Source organism: Coccinella septempunctata, chromosome 5 (genome assembly GCF_907165205.1).
Source record: "Coccinella septempunctata chromosome 5, icCocSept1.1, whole genome shotgun sequence".
Lineage (NCBI taxonomy): Eukaryota > Metazoa > Arthropoda > Insecta > Coleoptera > Coccinellidae > Coccinella > Coccinella septempunctata.
In genome coordinates this window covers 33,337,015-33,353,808 of record NC_058193.1, presented here as the reverse complement: position 1 = coordinate 33,353,808, position 16,794 = coordinate 33,337,015, and the positions used below count along the sequence as shown (strand labels likewise).

General features: G+C 36.4%; 1 protein-coding gene across 6 annotated transcripts in view; it reads left to right on the top strand.

The window, feature by feature from the left end:
• Window positions 1-4,665, top strand: part of LOC123312982 (cerebellar degeneration-related protein 2) — a 66,758-nt gene extending 62,093 nt beyond the window's left edge. For 4 of the 6 annotated variants that reach the window (XM_044897623.1, XM_044897625.1, XM_044897624.1 and 1 more), the window contains exons 7-9: window positions 117-326; window positions 472-833; window positions 3,908-4,665. In XM_044897623.1, the coding sequence (XP_044753558.1) occupies window positions 117-326; window positions 472-833; window positions 3,908-4,384 (1,049 nt within the window). In that variant the 3' untranslated portion in view covers window positions 4,385-4,665. Of the gene's footprint in view, window positions 1-116; window positions 327-471; window positions 834-1,041; window positions 1,436-3,907 lie in introns of those variants that run through there. The other 2 variants (XM_044897626.1, XM_044897627.1) reach the window with 2 other exon arrangements.
• The last annotated feature ends 12,129 nt before the right edge of the window (window positions 4,666-16,794 follow it).

Genomic DNA, 16,794 nt, shown 5'->3' with positions numbered 1-16,794 from the left:
GCTGGTACCTTACAGCACTAGTCTGCATTGTGTGCACCTTTATGCTCCTCAATGTTTTGTGTATTAGCCTTTACGATTTATGCTGTGCATGTCTTAAACCATTTGTGTTTTTACAGGTTTCGCAGATGAAATGTCAAACAGCTCCAAATCGACGCAGACTGACTGTATATTGGGATCCTTGCTATGTTCCATCTCGGCTGGAGAAGATTGCAGTCTTGGAGTGTACAATATAGCAGACAATCAGATGCAACAAAAATCCCAGTATTTGGAACTTTTCAAGGAAATCTTTACGGTTTTAAAGAAGGCTGCCGAGAACAAAGATGAAGGTAAAAAACAGATAGATAACCACACCAAATATGCATATACGGTTAGATCATTTGGAACCCAATTTTCTTGGTTTTCAATAAGAACAAAATACTTCCAATTCGTTCTCTACAAAATTCAATGACAACCCTTTTTTGCTTCTTCCAGTTCTTGAATCCTCACGTCAGCCAGATTTCAACGAACCTTCGATGAGCACTACCGCTTCCGATACACAGTTGAGTACTGGTGTGCCAGAAGTCCACAGTGACGACACTGCCAGCGTTCAATCTTCGACCATCTCCTTGACAGTACCCCTGCCACAGGAGAAGGTCGAAGATAACACGGAAAAGAAGCAAGAGTCTGAGGAAAAGAAGGAACACCCGAAGAAAACGAAGCAAGAGAAGAAGAAAATCCAGGACAAGAAGGAGAAACCAGAGAAAGAAGAAGCTAAGGAGACCAAGGTCGAAGTGCCATCATCATCAACTTCGCCGGTGGCCAGCGAAGTCCCCGTTGAAGAATCCAAACCACAGGTAAATACTGATATTCGAGGTCGAATGGACATTGAAGGAACAGTGGATCAGAGTATTTTCTGTAAAATCTGACTCAATTGATTTTTGGGCTGTGTGGTATCAACGAAGTTTCCTGTCATCCACCTTTTCTACGATGATCCATAAATGCGCGTTCATCTTTCGTTGAATCTCACCAGAAGATGATGAAAGCACTGTTATCTTTCTCTAGGTACGTCCATCTTCCTCGTTAAGCGTCGAAGATGGAATCGTAAAAAATTTGAACAAATTCAGAGAGCTCTACATAAAAAGTACCCTGCGACATCTCTCAGAATTGCACACTGTTTTAGACCTCAATAACATAACGAAAAATGGCGTTTCTCTGGATGAAGATAGAATTTGCCTAGCAGCAATGGGTGCTGCAGATAAGTCGATAAATTCCACCATTTAGGCTGAAGAGTATTAACGATCCTCTTGAGATGTTTGATCGAACTTGTTAGACTAAGTAGAAAGACGACTTTTTTGACGCAAAACTGAACCCAGGTTTAACATTTGACTTCAAAAGTTTTACTATAAAAATGGAAGTTTGCATCTCTATTCCAAATTAAATACCAAGCCTATCTGTTCTTCCAAAACGACCATCGAGTACTACTTTCGCAGGTAATGGGGTCAAAAAAATGTGGACTTCTTGTTATACTTGTGAGTCTTTGGTCTAGAATCGAATGCATGATCAGTGATGTTTGTAAACGTTACGACAAAAGGAAAGTGCCTATATTATGCAGCAAGTTTTGTGAGTGCCACATTAGCAAAAAGTTGATTTAGTGTCTAGTTCAAAAAAATGTGAAAATGTTCGTGAGCTTCTTGCATAATATAGGTTCTTTACGACCAATCCAAATATTAACAATATCCTCGAAAAACTTTATAATTAATTCCCCCCCCCTCAACTCACCCGCATTCCTTGATGAATGTTTTTACATTCGATGACTGCGGGAAGTAGTTGAACTTGAGAGCTATTAACTGTTATAGGAGTCTGCAGAAGTGAGGTTTGGTTCAGTCTTTGCGTGACAGGGGGCGTATCGTGATGAGAATATCTCAAAACGTTGCTCCGAGATCGCTTTGACTACCATCCTCCGTTCGGAAGATTCAGTGCTATACTGTATTGACGAGGGAAAATCCCGAAACCGGTCTACAGTTGCACTTGCATCCGGAATTGTTGTTTCTATTAATTAATTAATATTTATAATTAATTCTGTTCTGAGCTGGAATAAATTTTCTCTTAATCTAACTTTATTAGCTAATACACTGAGCAAAAAAATTAACGCACATTCTGAAAATCTCAATTTTAATGAAAGTTAACTCTACATTGACTTTATAACTTATTTTTTATGTTCTCTCGGGAAGGTTTTGAACGGAACAAGACACATTAAATGGAAGAAAAATTCAGGATTTCACCGAATCTTATGTGAAAGAAGAGAAATGAACAATTTTCAAAATACTGAAATGCTGATAAGTGATTTAATACTTGGTATTTCCACCCCTTGCGTTAATTACAGCTCGGCAACGACGGTTTACACTCAAAATGAGTGATCTTAAAATGTTCTGATCTTATCCTTCCCAGATTTCTCCGAGTTGGATTCCTCATTAAGAGTAGCTGGATGATTTTCTGAACTTCTCAGCCTTCTATTGAGGTTGTCCCAAACCTGCTCAATCGAATTGAGATCTGGACTTCTTGCTGGCCATTCCATTCGAGAGACTTCAACCTCTTCAAGGTACTCCTGAACGATGCGCGCACGATAGGGTCTGGCATTATCGTCCATGAAAATCAAATTTTCACCAATGTATGGGGCAAATGGCACTACATGCTCTTCAAGAATGTTCCTTATATACTTATCAGCATTCATAGCTCCATTATCAACGACCACTAGGTCTGTGCGAGCAGTCAAAGATATTCCACCTCATACCATAATCGAACATCCCCCGAAACCAGTAGTATTCAGGAAATTGCACTGAGCATATCTTTCATGTGGACGTCTGTATACAAGGGAACGTCGATCACAATGGTAGAGGCAGAATCTAGACTCATCTGTGAAGAGAACTCTTTCCCAATCAGCCTCTCCCCAATGGATATGCTCTCTCGCAAAATCCAAACGCGCCCTTCGATGGGCAGGGGTAAGAGCTGGGCCTCTTGCCGCGACACGAGGCCTTAAATCATATTCTCTGAGACGATTTCTTATTGTCTGAGTGCTAATTTGCACCTCATGAGTTTGCTCAAGCTGAATTTGAAGGAGGCGAGCGGTTGCAAACCGTTCTTGAATGGCAGTTGTTACCCGTGGTCTACCCTGTCCTGGTCTTCGGACATTCATACCTGTCTCCCTGAATCGCTGCAACATTCTGGACACACTTGTATGGGAAACTCCAAACCTTTCTGCAATTCTTGTGTATGTCCACCCTTCTTCTCACAAAACTACCGCTTGGGCACATTCCTCTTGGGTCAAATTGCGTGTTTCGCGTTGCATAGCGATCGAGTGTAGAAAATCAAACGAAAGAAAAACTATTGATCACTAGAATTGATCGAAAACAACTGATTTTAGAATGGAGCCAATACATTCAAAATCTGATGATATCATCTTTTTTTATTCCTGCTGGGAGAAAACATCTGTTTTGAAGAACACCGTTGAAAATGGATAACATATGCATGCATAATTCTGATAAAAATAATTATCATTGAGAACACCTTCAGTTGTAGAATAAATTTGAGATTTCCATAATGTGCGTTAATTTTTTTGCGCCGTGTATTACTTCCACTGGAACAAGTGAACTACATATGTAGTTTGCTTGGTTCCACAGAACCCTTGGTTAACCTACAGGGGATTCCCGGTTATGCTCATTTATGGTGTGTGAATCAATAATGTATTCAGGCTGGAACGCTTATAGAGAACCTATCACAATTTTGTTCTGAAAATTCGCATGTTTTGGGGTCTTTCAACTTGCCGCGTTCAGATGGGATCAGAAACTCTCCCCTGTGCCCTTTTTCTTTTGGTTTTCGTGTTAATCATCCAGATACGAAACTAGCTTTACTAATTATCGTCTCTTTCCAGGAACCCGTTCTCAGACCTCTGATCCGACAGCCCTTCGAGTACATCCGAGTTGAGCACCGTAAAAGAAGTTCCTCAAGGCGCAAGAACAGAAACGTAGAACGTTCTGATTCGCCCATGACTCACATAATCGGTAGCCAACCAATTAACTACACAAGTCGTCCGAACTCTGGTCGTCGCCGCAGGGAACTGAAGAATGCCCAGAGGAACTCGACGCCAGAGCCTTCTAGTGAGATGGCATGGAATGGCAACACGCTTCAATTCTGGTCGTCCAACAGGGCGAGCATTCCTTCGCCCACTCCAAGTCAGAGCAGCGAGAGAGGAGTGTACGAGTTCAAGCCGAGCTTGGCCTCTCAGGAGATCAGGAAACTGAAGAACCTAGATAAGAGTTACGCCGAAGTGTTGAAGTTGGGGGAAAGTAGGAAAAGGGACCATCACCAGAGGCATAGAGCGAACAAGGGTACCACTCAACACCGTTAACTCGAAGCTCAAGAATCATAGTAAAACGTTTTGGCAAACTATAATGCATCATTCTGTGACTCTAATTTCATTTCACCAACCCCAAATTTGCATCGTCTCAATTATTAACGGTTGCAATAAGCCCACTATACTTGATGCTGGTTGTTAGAAAGTTCTCGATGTTTCCAAAAGCTATTTTTTTGTTGATGAAATACTCTTTCATGTTATCGTCTCATTTGTAATTATTTCCATTGTGTCATCGTATATTAAGATTTAGTGAATATACTCTATTTTAAATTTCATTGTACATTTCTTAATTAGTGTGGTAGTTTTTGAAATCCAATGTCACTGAAAAAAATGTGTTTTTCTCCTTTGTGATTCGTTACCCAAAGCTCAATTCCTGAATCGACTTAAAATCGTCAGATCCAATTTCTTCCGGACAAAATGAATTATATCAAAAATAATAATTATTCTGAATATAATTCATTTTCGTCGTCTGTCCAATCTGGATGAATTTTATTCAAGAACAAATCGTTACAAATGCTCTTTTATTCATCGTGAGATTAAGTGAATTAGGTAGGCTTATGAGATTGCACAATGTAAGTGTGACCATCGATGCATTTAGCCTTTTTCGAAAAAGTGCCATCAAAAGATATAAAATTGCAGTGCAACTCGTGGAGAGATTTTACATTACTACTATGGGATACACTGAATCATTCTTACCTAAAACCCCCTAAAATAGGCTTATACTATGCGAACTGTGCCAATCATTGGAGAGAGCATTTTAACTTATTATTATTAAGTTAATATTTTCATTTCATGAACGATCGCATGGTCGAAAGAGACGTAAAAGAGAAATCTAATGGTTTATTTGTGAAATGGAAGTTATATGAATGTAGTATGCAAAGTGGTTTTATAAATCAGCTAAGCATTTTTAATATTAGGACATTAGGAATGTCATCAATCTAGTGATTACCTCTTAAAATATATTTTGATTGTTAAAGCATGTTTCATTTCAAATGAACGAACCTATTCCCATAAAAATATCATTCGCAAAGAATAGACATCGGTATTGCATTGAGTTTATCTAGTATAATGGATTTTTCTAGCACTTTTGGAGTTTCTCATTCGATTGAAATTTATTTTTTATCGTAAGCGAATAAACGCATTGATTTCAAATGAGAATATAAAATTATTCTTCACTATCACTTCATATTGAACAAGAACTTACATGAATTGACATGATAAAGGATCCAAATGAAAGCCGAATATACGAACGGAATTTCAAAGCAAAGAACAGAGGTACCTAGAACATAAAACTATCAATAATAAATATTGGTTGTGCTTATTTATGGAAGGTGAGAGTGACTCAACATCACATTTAGTAATGAAATAAAACTATTGTTTGAAAATACCGTATTTTTCAATATAGGTATCCGAATACGAAATCTCCACAAATCATCGTTATAATCCCCCACCGTAGATTCGTCATCGAATTACATAATGCATTATTCATTCAATCGCGTTGTGTAAGTGGCGGTGTCGGTTTGCGTTTAGAATTCACGGAGTACGGACGCTTTTATTATCGCTCGTCGTGTTTAGTGCTCGATTTCTCTTGGGAATTTTCCGATATATTCGGGAAATTGTAAGATTTTGTGGAAATTTCGGAATTAGTAGTGAAAAATATTCTATTGTTTGAATACCGTATTTTTCAATACATTCAAATCGGAAATTTCCACAAATCATCGATATAATCCCCCTCCGTATATTCGTCATCGAATTACATAATGCATTATTCATTCGTCGCGTTGTGTAAGTCGCCCGGTCAGTTTTGAATTAGATTTCGCGGAGAACGGACGTTTAAATTTTCCCTCGTTCACTCGGTTCGTATAAAGTGCAGAATTATTCTATTTTTCTTGGGAATTTTCCGATATATTCGGGAAATTGTAAGATTTTGTGGAAATTTCGGATTTAGTAGTGAAAAATACTCTATTGTTTGAAAATACCGTATTTTTCAATACATTCAAATCGGAAATTTCCACAAATCATCGATATAATCCCCCTCCGTATATTCGTCATCGAATTACATAATGCATTATTCATTCGTCGCGTTGTGTAAGTCGCCCGGTCAGTTTTGAATTAGATTTCGCGGAGAACAGACGTTTAAATTTTCCCTCGTTCACTCGGTTCGTATAGAGTGCAGAATTATTCGATTTTTCTTGGGAATTTTCCGATATATTCGGGAAATTGTAAAATTTTGTGGAAATTTCGGATTTAGTAGTGAAAAATACTCTATTGTTTGAAAATACCGTATTTTTCAATACATTCAAATCGGAAATTTCCAAAAATCATCGATATAATCCCCCTCCGTATATTCGTCATCGAATTACATAATGCATTATTCATTCGTCGCGTTGTGTAAGTCGCCCGGTCAGTTTTGAATTAGATTTCGCGGAGAACAGACGTTTAAATTTTCCCTCGTTCACTCGGTTCGTATAAAGTGCAGAATTATTCGATTTTTCTTGGGAATTTTCCGATATATTCGGGAAATTGTGGAATTTTGTGGAAATTTCGGATTAAGTAGTGAAAAATACTCTATTGTTTGAAAATACCGTATTTTTCAATACATTCAAATCGGAAATTTCCACAAATCATCGATATAATCCCCCTCCGTATATTCGTCATCGAATTACATAATGCATTATTCATTCGTCGCGTTGTGTAAGTCGCCCGGTCAGTTTTGAATTAGATTTCGCGGAGAACGGACGTTTAAATTTTCCCTCGTTCACTCGGTTCGTATAAAGTGCAGAATTATTCTATTTTTCTTGGGAATTTTCCGATATATTCGGGAAATTGTAAGATTTTGTGGAAATTTCGGATTTTGTAGTGAAAAATACTCTATTGTTTGAAAATACCGTATTTTTCAATACATTCAAATCGGAAATTTCCACAAATCATCGATATAATCCCCCTCCGTATATTCGTCATCGAATTACATAATGCATTATTCATTCGTCGCGTTGTGTAAGTCGCCCGGTCAGTTTTGAATTAGATTTCGCGGAGAACAGACGTTTAAATTTTCCCTCGTTCACTCGGTTCGTATAAAGTGCAGAATTATTCGATTTTTCTTGGGAATTTTCCGATATATTCGGGAAATTGTGGAATTTTGTGGAAATTTCGGATTAAGTAGTGAAAAATACTCTATTGTTTGAAAATACCGTATTTTTCAATACATTCAAATCGGAAATTTCCACAAATCATCGATATAATCCCCCTCCGTATATTCGTCATCGAATTACATAATGCATTATTCATTCGTCGCGTTGTGTAAGTCGCCCGGTCAGTTTTGAATTAGATTTCGCGGAGAACGGACGTTTAAATTTTCCCTCGTTCACTCGGTTCGTATAAAGTGCAGAATTATTCTATTTTTCTTGGGAATTTTCCGATATATTCGGGAAATTGTAAGATTTTGTGGAAATTTCGGATTTTGTAGTGAAAAATACTCTATTGTTTGAAAATACCGTATTTTTCAATACATTCAAATCGGAAATTTCCACAAATCATCGATATATTCCCACTCCGTATATTCGTCATCGAATTACATAATGCATTATTCATTCGTCGCGTTGTGTAAGTCGCCCGGTCAGTTTTGAATTAGATTTCGCGGAGAACGGACGTTTAAATTTTCCCTCGTTCACTCGGTTCGTATAAAGTGCAGAATTATTCGATTTTTCTTGGGAATTTTCCGATATATTCGGGAAATTGTAAGATTTTGTGGAAATTTCGGATTTTGTAGTGAAAAATACTCTATTGTTTGAAAATACCGTATTTTTCAATACATTCAAATCGGAAATTTCCACAAATCGTCGATATATTCCCACTCCGTATATTCGTCATCGAATTACATAATGCATTATTCATTCGTCGCGTTGTGTAAGTCGCCCGGTCAGTTTTGAATTAGATTTCGCGGAGAACGGACGTTTGAATTTTCCCTCGTTCACTCGGTTCGTATTAAGTGCAGAATTATTCGATTTTTCTCGGGAGTTTTCCGATATATTCGGGAAATTGTGATATTTTGTGGAAATTTCGGATTTAGTATTGAAAAATACTCTATTTTTTGAAAATACCGTATCTTTCAATATATTCAAATCGGAAATTTCCACAAATCATCGATATAATCCCCCTCCGTATATTCGTCATCGAATTACATAATGCATTATTCATTCGTCGCGTTGTGTAAGTCGCCCGGTCAGTTTTGAATTAGATTTCGAGGAGAACAGACGTTTAAATTTTCCCTCGTTCACTCGGTTCGTATAAAGTGCAGAATTATTCGATTTTTCTTGGGAATTTTCCGATATATTCGGGAAATTGTGAAATTTTGTGGAAATTTCGGATTTAGTAGTGAAAAATACTCTATTGTTTGAAAATACCGTATTTTTCAATACATTCAAATCGGAAATTTCCACAAATCATCGATATAATCCCCCTCCGTATATTCGTCATCGAATTACATAATGCATTATTCATTCGTCGCGTTGTGTAAGTCGCCCGGTCAGTTTTGAATTAGATTTCGCGGAGAACGGACGTTTAAATTTTCCCTCGTTCACTCGGTTCGTATAAAGTGCAGAATTATTCGATTTTTCTTGGGAATTTTCCGATATATTCGGGAAATTGTGAAATTTTGTGGAAATTTCGGATTTAGTAGTGAAAAATACTCTATTGTTTGAAAATACCGTATTTTTCAATACATTCAAATCGGAAATTTCCACAAATCATCGATATAATCCCCCTCCGTATATTCGTCATCGAATTACATAATGCATTATTCATTCGTCGCGTTGTGTAAAACGCCCGGTCAGTTTTGAATCAGATTTCGCGGAGAACGGACGTTTAAATTTTCCCTCGTTCACTCGGTTCGTATAAAGTGCAGAATTATTCGATTTTTCTTGGGAATTTTCCGATATATTCGGGAAATTGTAAGATTTTGTGGAAATTTCGGATTTTGTAGTGAAAAATACTCTATTGTTTGAAAATACCGTAATTTTCAATACATTCAAATCGGAAATTTCCACAAATCATCGATATAATCCCCCTCCGTATATTCGTCATCGAATTACATAATGCATTATTCATTCGTCGCGTTGTGTAAGTCGCCCGGTCAGTTTTGAATTAGATTTCGCGGAGAACGGACGTTTAAATTTTCCCTCGTTCACTCGGTTCGTATAAAGTGCAGAATTATTCGATTTTTCTTGGGAATTTTCCGATATATTCGGGAAATTGTGAAATTTTGTGGAAATTTCGGATTTAGTAGTGAAAAATACTCTATTGTTTGAAAATACCGTATTTTTCAATACATTCAAATCGGAAATTTCCACAAATCATCGATATAATCCCCCTCCGTATATTCGTCATCGAATTACATAATGCATTATTCATTCGTCGCGTTGTGTAAAACGCCCGGTCAGTTTTGAATCAGATTTCGCGGAGAACGGACGTTTAAATTTTCCCTCGTTCACTCGGTTCGTATAAAGTGCAGAATTATTCGATTTTTCTTGGGAATTTTCCGATATATTCGGGAAATTGTAAGATTTTGTGGAAATTTCGGATTTTGTAGTGAAAAATACTCTATTGTTTGAAAATACCGTAATTTTCAATACATTCAAATCGGAAATTTCCACAAATCATCTATATAATCCCCCTCCGTATATTCGTCATCGAATTACATAATGCATTATTCATTCGTCGCGTTGTGTAAAACGCCCGGTCAGTTTTGAATCAGATTTCGCGGAGAACGGACGTTTAAATTTTCCCTCGTTCACTCGGTTCGTATAAAGTGCAGAATTATTCGATTTTTCTTGGGAATTTTCCGATATATTCGGGAAATTGTAAGATTTTGTGGAAATTTCGGATTTTGTAGTGAAAAATACTCTATTGTTTGAAAATACCGTAATTTTCAATACATTCAAATCGGAAATTTCCAAAAATCAGCAATATAATCCCCCTCCGTATATTCGTCATCGAATTACATAATGCATTATTCATTCGTCGCGTTGTGTAAAACGCCCGGTCAGTTTTGAATCAGATTTCGCGGAGAACGGACGTTTAAATTTTCCCTCGTTCACTCGGTTCGTATAAAGTGCAGAATTATTCGATTTTTCTTGGGAATTTTCCGATATATTCGGGAAATTGTAAGATTTTGTGGAAATTTCGGATTTTGTAGTGAAAAATACTCTATTGTTTGAAAATACCGTAATTTTCAATACATTCAAATCGGAAATTTCCACAAATCATCTATATAATCCCCCTCCGTATATTCGTCATCGAATTACATAATGCATTATTCATTCGTCGCGTTGTGTAAAACGCCCGGTCAGTTTTGAATCAGATTTCGCGGAGAACGGACGTTTAATTTTTCCCTCGTTCACTCGGTTCGTATAAAGTGCAGAATTATTCGATTTTTCTTGGGAATTTTCCGATATATTCGGGAAATTGTAAGATTTTGTGGAAATTTCGGATTTTGTAGTGAAAAATACTCCATTGTTTGAAAATACCGTAATTTTCAATACATTCAAATCGGAAATTTCCACAAATCATCTATATAATCCCCCTCCGTATATTCGTCATCGAATTACATAATGCATTATTCATTCGTCGCGTTGTGTAAAACGCCCGGTCAGTTTTGAATCAGATTTCGCGGAGAACGGACGTTTAAATTTTCCCTCGTTCACTCGGTTCGTATAAAGTGCAGAATTATTCGATTTTTCTTGGGAATTTTCCGATATATTCGGGAAATTGTAAGATTTTGTGGAAATTTCGGATTTTGTAGTGAAAAATACTCTATTGTTTGAAAATACCGTAATTTTCAATACATTCAAATCGGAAATTTCCAAAAATCAGCAATATAATCCCCCTCCGTATATTCGTCATCGAATTACATAATGCATTATTCATTCGTCGCGTTGTGTAAAACGCCCGGTCAGTTTTGAATCAGATTTCGCGGAGAACGGACGTTTAAATTTTCCCTCGTTCACTCGGTTCGTATAAAGTGCAGAATTATTCGATTTTTCTTGGGAATTTTCCGATATATTCGGGAAATTGTAAGATTTTGTGGAAATTTCGGATTTTGTAGTGAAAAATACTCTATTGTTTGAAAATACCGTAATTTTCAATACATTCAAATCGGAAATTTCCACAAATCATCTATATAATCCCCCTCCGTATATTCGTCATCGAATTACATAATGCATTATTCATTCGTCGCGTTGTGTAAAACGCCCGGTCAGTTTTGAATCAGATTTCGCGGAGAACGGACGTTTAATTTTTCCCTCGTTCACTCGGTTCGTATAAAGTGCAGAATTATTCGATTTTTCTTGGGAATTTTCCGATATATTCGGGAAATTGTAAGATTTTGTGGAAATTTCGGATTTTGTAGTGAAAAATACTCCATTGTTTGAAAATACCGTAATTTTCAATACATTCAAATCGGAAATTTCCACAAATCATCTATATAATCCCCCTCCGTATATTCGTCATCGAATTACATAATGCATTATTCATTCGTCGCGTTGTGTAAAACGCCCGGTCAGTTTTGAATCAGATTTCGCGGAGAACGGACGTTCAAATTTTCCCTCGTTCACTCGGTTCGTATAAAGTGCAGAATTATTCGATTTTTCTTGGGAATTTTCCGATATATTCGGGAAATCGTAAGATTTTGTGGAAATTTCGGATTTTGTAGTGAAAAATACTCTATTGTTTGAAAATACCGTATTTTTCAATACATTCAAATCGGAAATTTCCAAAAATCATCGATATAATCCCCCTCCGTATATTCGTCATCGAATTACATAATGCATTATTCATTCGTCGCGTTGTGTAAGTCGCCCGGTCAGTTTTGAATTAGATTTCGAGGAGAACGGACGTTTAAATTTTCCCTCGTTCACTCGGTTCGTATAAAGTGCAGAATTATTCGATTTTTCTTGGGAATTTTCCGATATATTCGGGAAATTTCAAGAATTTGTGGAAATTTCGGATTTAGAAGTGAAAAATACTCTATTGTTTGAAAATACCGTATTTTTCAATACATTCAAATCGGAAATTTCCACAAATCATCAATATAATCCTCCTCCGTATATTCGTCATCGAATTACATAATGCATTATTCATTCGTCGCGTTGTGTAAGTCGCCCGGTCAGTTTTGAATTAGATTTCGAATAGAACGGACGTTTAAATTTTCCCTCGTTCACTCGGTTCGTATAAAGTGCAGAATTATTCGATTTTTCTTGGGAATTTTCCGATATATTCGGGAAATTGTGAAATTTTGTGGAAATTTCGGATTTAGTAGTGAAAAATACTCTATTGTTTGAAAATACCGTATTTTTCAATACATTCAAATCGGAAATTTCCACAAATCATCAATATAATCCCCCTCCGCATATTCGTCATCGAATTACATAATGCATTATTCATTCGTCGCGTTGTGTAAAACGCCCGGTCAGTTTTGAATCAGATTTCGCGGAGAACGGACGTTCAAATTTTCCCTCGTTCACTCGGTTCGTATAAAGTGCAGAATTATTCGATTTTTCTTGGGAATTTTCCGATATATTCGGGAAATCGTAAGATTTTGTGGAAATTTCGGATTTTGTAGTGAAAAATACTCTATTGTTTGAAAATACCGTATTTTTCAATACATTCAAATCGGAAATTTCCAAAAATCATCGATATAATCCCCCTCCGTATATTCGTCATCGAATTACATAATGCATTATTCATTCGTCGCGTTGTGTAAGTCGCCCGGTCAGTTTTGAATTAGATTTCGAGGAGAACGGACGTTTAAATTTTCCCTCGTTCACTCGGTTCGTATAAAGTGCAGAATTATTCGATTTTTCTTGGGAATTTTCCGATATATTCGGGAAATTTCAAGAATTTGTGGAAATTTCGGATTTAGAAGTGAAAAATACTCTATTGTTTGAAAATACCGTATTTTTCAATACATTCAAATCGGAAATTTCCACAAATCATCAATATAATCCTCCTCCGTATATTCGTCATCGAATTACATAATGCATTATTCATTCGTCGCGTTGTGTAAGTCGCCCGGTCAGTTTTGAATTAGATTTCGAATAGAACGGACGTTTAAATTTTCCCTCGTTCACTCGGTTCGTATAAAGTGCAGAATTATTCGATTTTTCTTGGGAATTTTCCGATATATTCGGGAAATTGTGAAATTTTGTGGAAATTTCGGATTTAGTAGTGAAAAATACTCTATTGTTTGAAAATACCGTATTTTTCAATACATTCAAATCGGAAATTTCCACAAATCATCAATATAATCCCCCTCCGCATATTCGTCATCGAATTACATAATGCATTATTCATTCGTCGCGTTGTGTAAGTCGCCCGGTCAGTTTTGAATTAGATTTCGAATAGAACGGACGTTTAAATTTTCCCTCGTTCACTCGGTTCGTATAAAGTGCAGAATTATTCGATTTTTCTTGGGAATTTTCCGATACATTCGGGAAATTGTAAGATTTTGTGGAAATTTCGGATTTTGTAGTGAAAAATACTCTATTGTTTGAAAATACCGTATTTTTCAATACATTCAAATCGGAAATTTCCACAAATCATCAATATAATCCCCCTCCGTATATTCGTCATCGAATTACATAATGCATTATTCATTCGTCGCGTTGTGTAAAACGCCCGGTCAGTTTTGAATCAGATTTCGCGGAGAACGGACGTTTAAATTTTCCCTCGTTCACTCGGTTCGTATAAAGTGCAGAATTATTCGATTTTTCTTGGGAGTTTTCCGATATATTCGGGAAATTGTAAAATTTTGTGGAAATTTCGGATTTTGTAGTGAAAAATACTCTATTGTTTGAAAATGCCGTATTTTTCAATACATTCAAATCGGAAATTTCCACAAATCATCGATATAATCCCCCTCCGTATATTCGTCATCGAATTACATAATGCATTATTCATTCGTCGCGTTGTGTAAGTCGCCCGGTCAGTTTTGAATTAGATTTCGCGGAGAACGGACGTTTAAATTTTCCCTCGTTCACTCGGTTCGTATAAAGTGCAGAATTATTCGATTTTTCTTGGGAATTTTCCGATATATTCGGGAAATTGTAAGATTTTGTTTAAATTTCGGATTTTGTAGTGAAAAATACTCTATTGTTTGAAAATACCGTATTTTTCAATACATTCAAATCGGAAATTTCCACAAATCATCGATATAATCCCCCTCCGTATATTCGTCATCGAATTACATAATGCATTATTCATTCGTCGCGTTGTGTAAAACGCCCGGTCAGTTTTGAATCAGATTTCGCGGAGAACGGACGTTTAAATTTTCCCTCGTTCACTCGGTTCGTATAAAGTGCAGAATTATTCGATTTTTCTTGGTAATTTTCCGATATATTCGGGAAATTGTAAGATTTTGTGGAAATTTCGGATTTTGTAGTGAAAAATACTCTATTGTTTGAAAATACCGTATTTTTCAATACATTCAAATCGGAAATTTCCACAAATCATCGATATAATCCCCCTCCGCATATTCGTCATCGAATTACATAATGCATTATTCATTCGTCGCGTTGTGTAAAACGCCCGGTCAGTTTTGAATCAGATTTCGCGGAGAACGGACGTTCTAATTTTCCCTCGTTCACTCGGTTCGTATAAAGTGCAGAATTATTCGATTTTTCTTGGGAATTTTCCGATACATTCGGGAAATTGTAAGATTTTGTGGAAATTTCGGATTTTGTAGTGAAAAATACTCTATTGTTTGAAAATACCGTATTTTTCAATACATTCAAATCGGAAATTTCCACAAATCATCAATATAATCCCCCTCCGTATATTCGTCATCGAATTACATAATGCATTATTCATTCGTCGCGTTGTGTAAAACGCCCGGTCAGTTTTGAATCAGATTTCGCGGAGAACGGACGTTTAAATTTTCCCTCGTTCACTCGGTTCGTATAAAGTGCAGAATTATTCGATTTTTCTTGGGAATTTTCCGATATATTCGGGAAATTGTAAGATTTTGTGGAAATTTCGGATTTTGTAGTGAAAAATACTCTATTGTTTGAAAATACCGTATTTTTCAATACATTCAAATCTGAAATTTCCACAAATCATCAATATAATCCCCCTCCGTATATTCGTCATCGAATTACATAATGCATTATTCATTCGTCGCGTTGTGTAAAACGCCCGGTCAGTTTTGAATCAGATTTCGCGGAGAACGGACGTTCAAATTTTTCCTCGTTCACTCGGTTCGTATAAAGTGCAGAATTATTCGATTTTTCTTGGGAATTTTCCGATATATTCGGGAAATTGTAAGATTTTGTGGAAATTTCGGATTTTGTAGTGAAAAATACTCTATTGTTTGAAAATACCGTATTTTTCAATACATTCAAATCGGAAATTTCCACAAATCATCGATATAATCCCCCTCCGTATATTCGTCATCGAATTACATAATGCATTATTCATTCGTCGCGTTGTGTAAAACGCCCGGTCAGTTTTGAATCAGATTTCGCGGAGAACGGACGTTTAAATTTTTCCTCGTTCACTCGGTTCGTATAAAGTGCAGAATTATTCGATTTTTCTTGGGAATTTTCCGATATATTCGGGAAATTGTAAGATTTTGTGGAAATTTCGGATTTTGTAGTGAAAAATACTCTATTGTTTGAAAATACCGTATTTTTCAATACATTCAAATCGGAAATTTCCACAAATCATCAATATAATCCCCCTCCGTATATTCGTCATCGAATTACATAATGCATTATTCATTCGTCGCGTTGTGTAAGTCGCCCGGTCAGTTTTGAATTAGATTTCGAGGAGAACGGACGTTTAAATTTTCCCTCGTTCACTCGGTTCGTATAAAGTGCAGAATTATTCGAGTTTTCTTGGGAATTTTCCGATATATTCGGGAAATTTCAAGATTTTGTGGAAATTTCGGATTTAGAAGTGAAAAATACTCTATTGTTTGAAAATACCGTATTTTTCAATACATTCAAATCGGAAATTTCCACAAATCATCGATATAATCCCCCTCCGTATATTCGTCATCGAATTACATAATGCATTATTCATTCGTCGCGTTGTGTAAGTCGCCCGGTCAGTTTTGAATTAGATTTCGAGGAGAACGGACGTTTAAATTTTCCCTCGTTCACTCGGTTCGTATAAAGTGCAGAATTATTCGATTTTTCTTGGGAATTTTCCGATATATTCGGGAAATTTCAAGATTTTGTGGAAATTTCGGATTTAGAAGTGAAAAATACTCTATTGTTTGAAAATACCGTATTTTTCAATACATTCAAATCGGAAATTTCCACAAATCATCGATATAATCCCCCTCCGTATATTCGTCATCGAATTACATAATGCATTATTCATTCGTCGCGTTGTGTAAAACGCCCGGT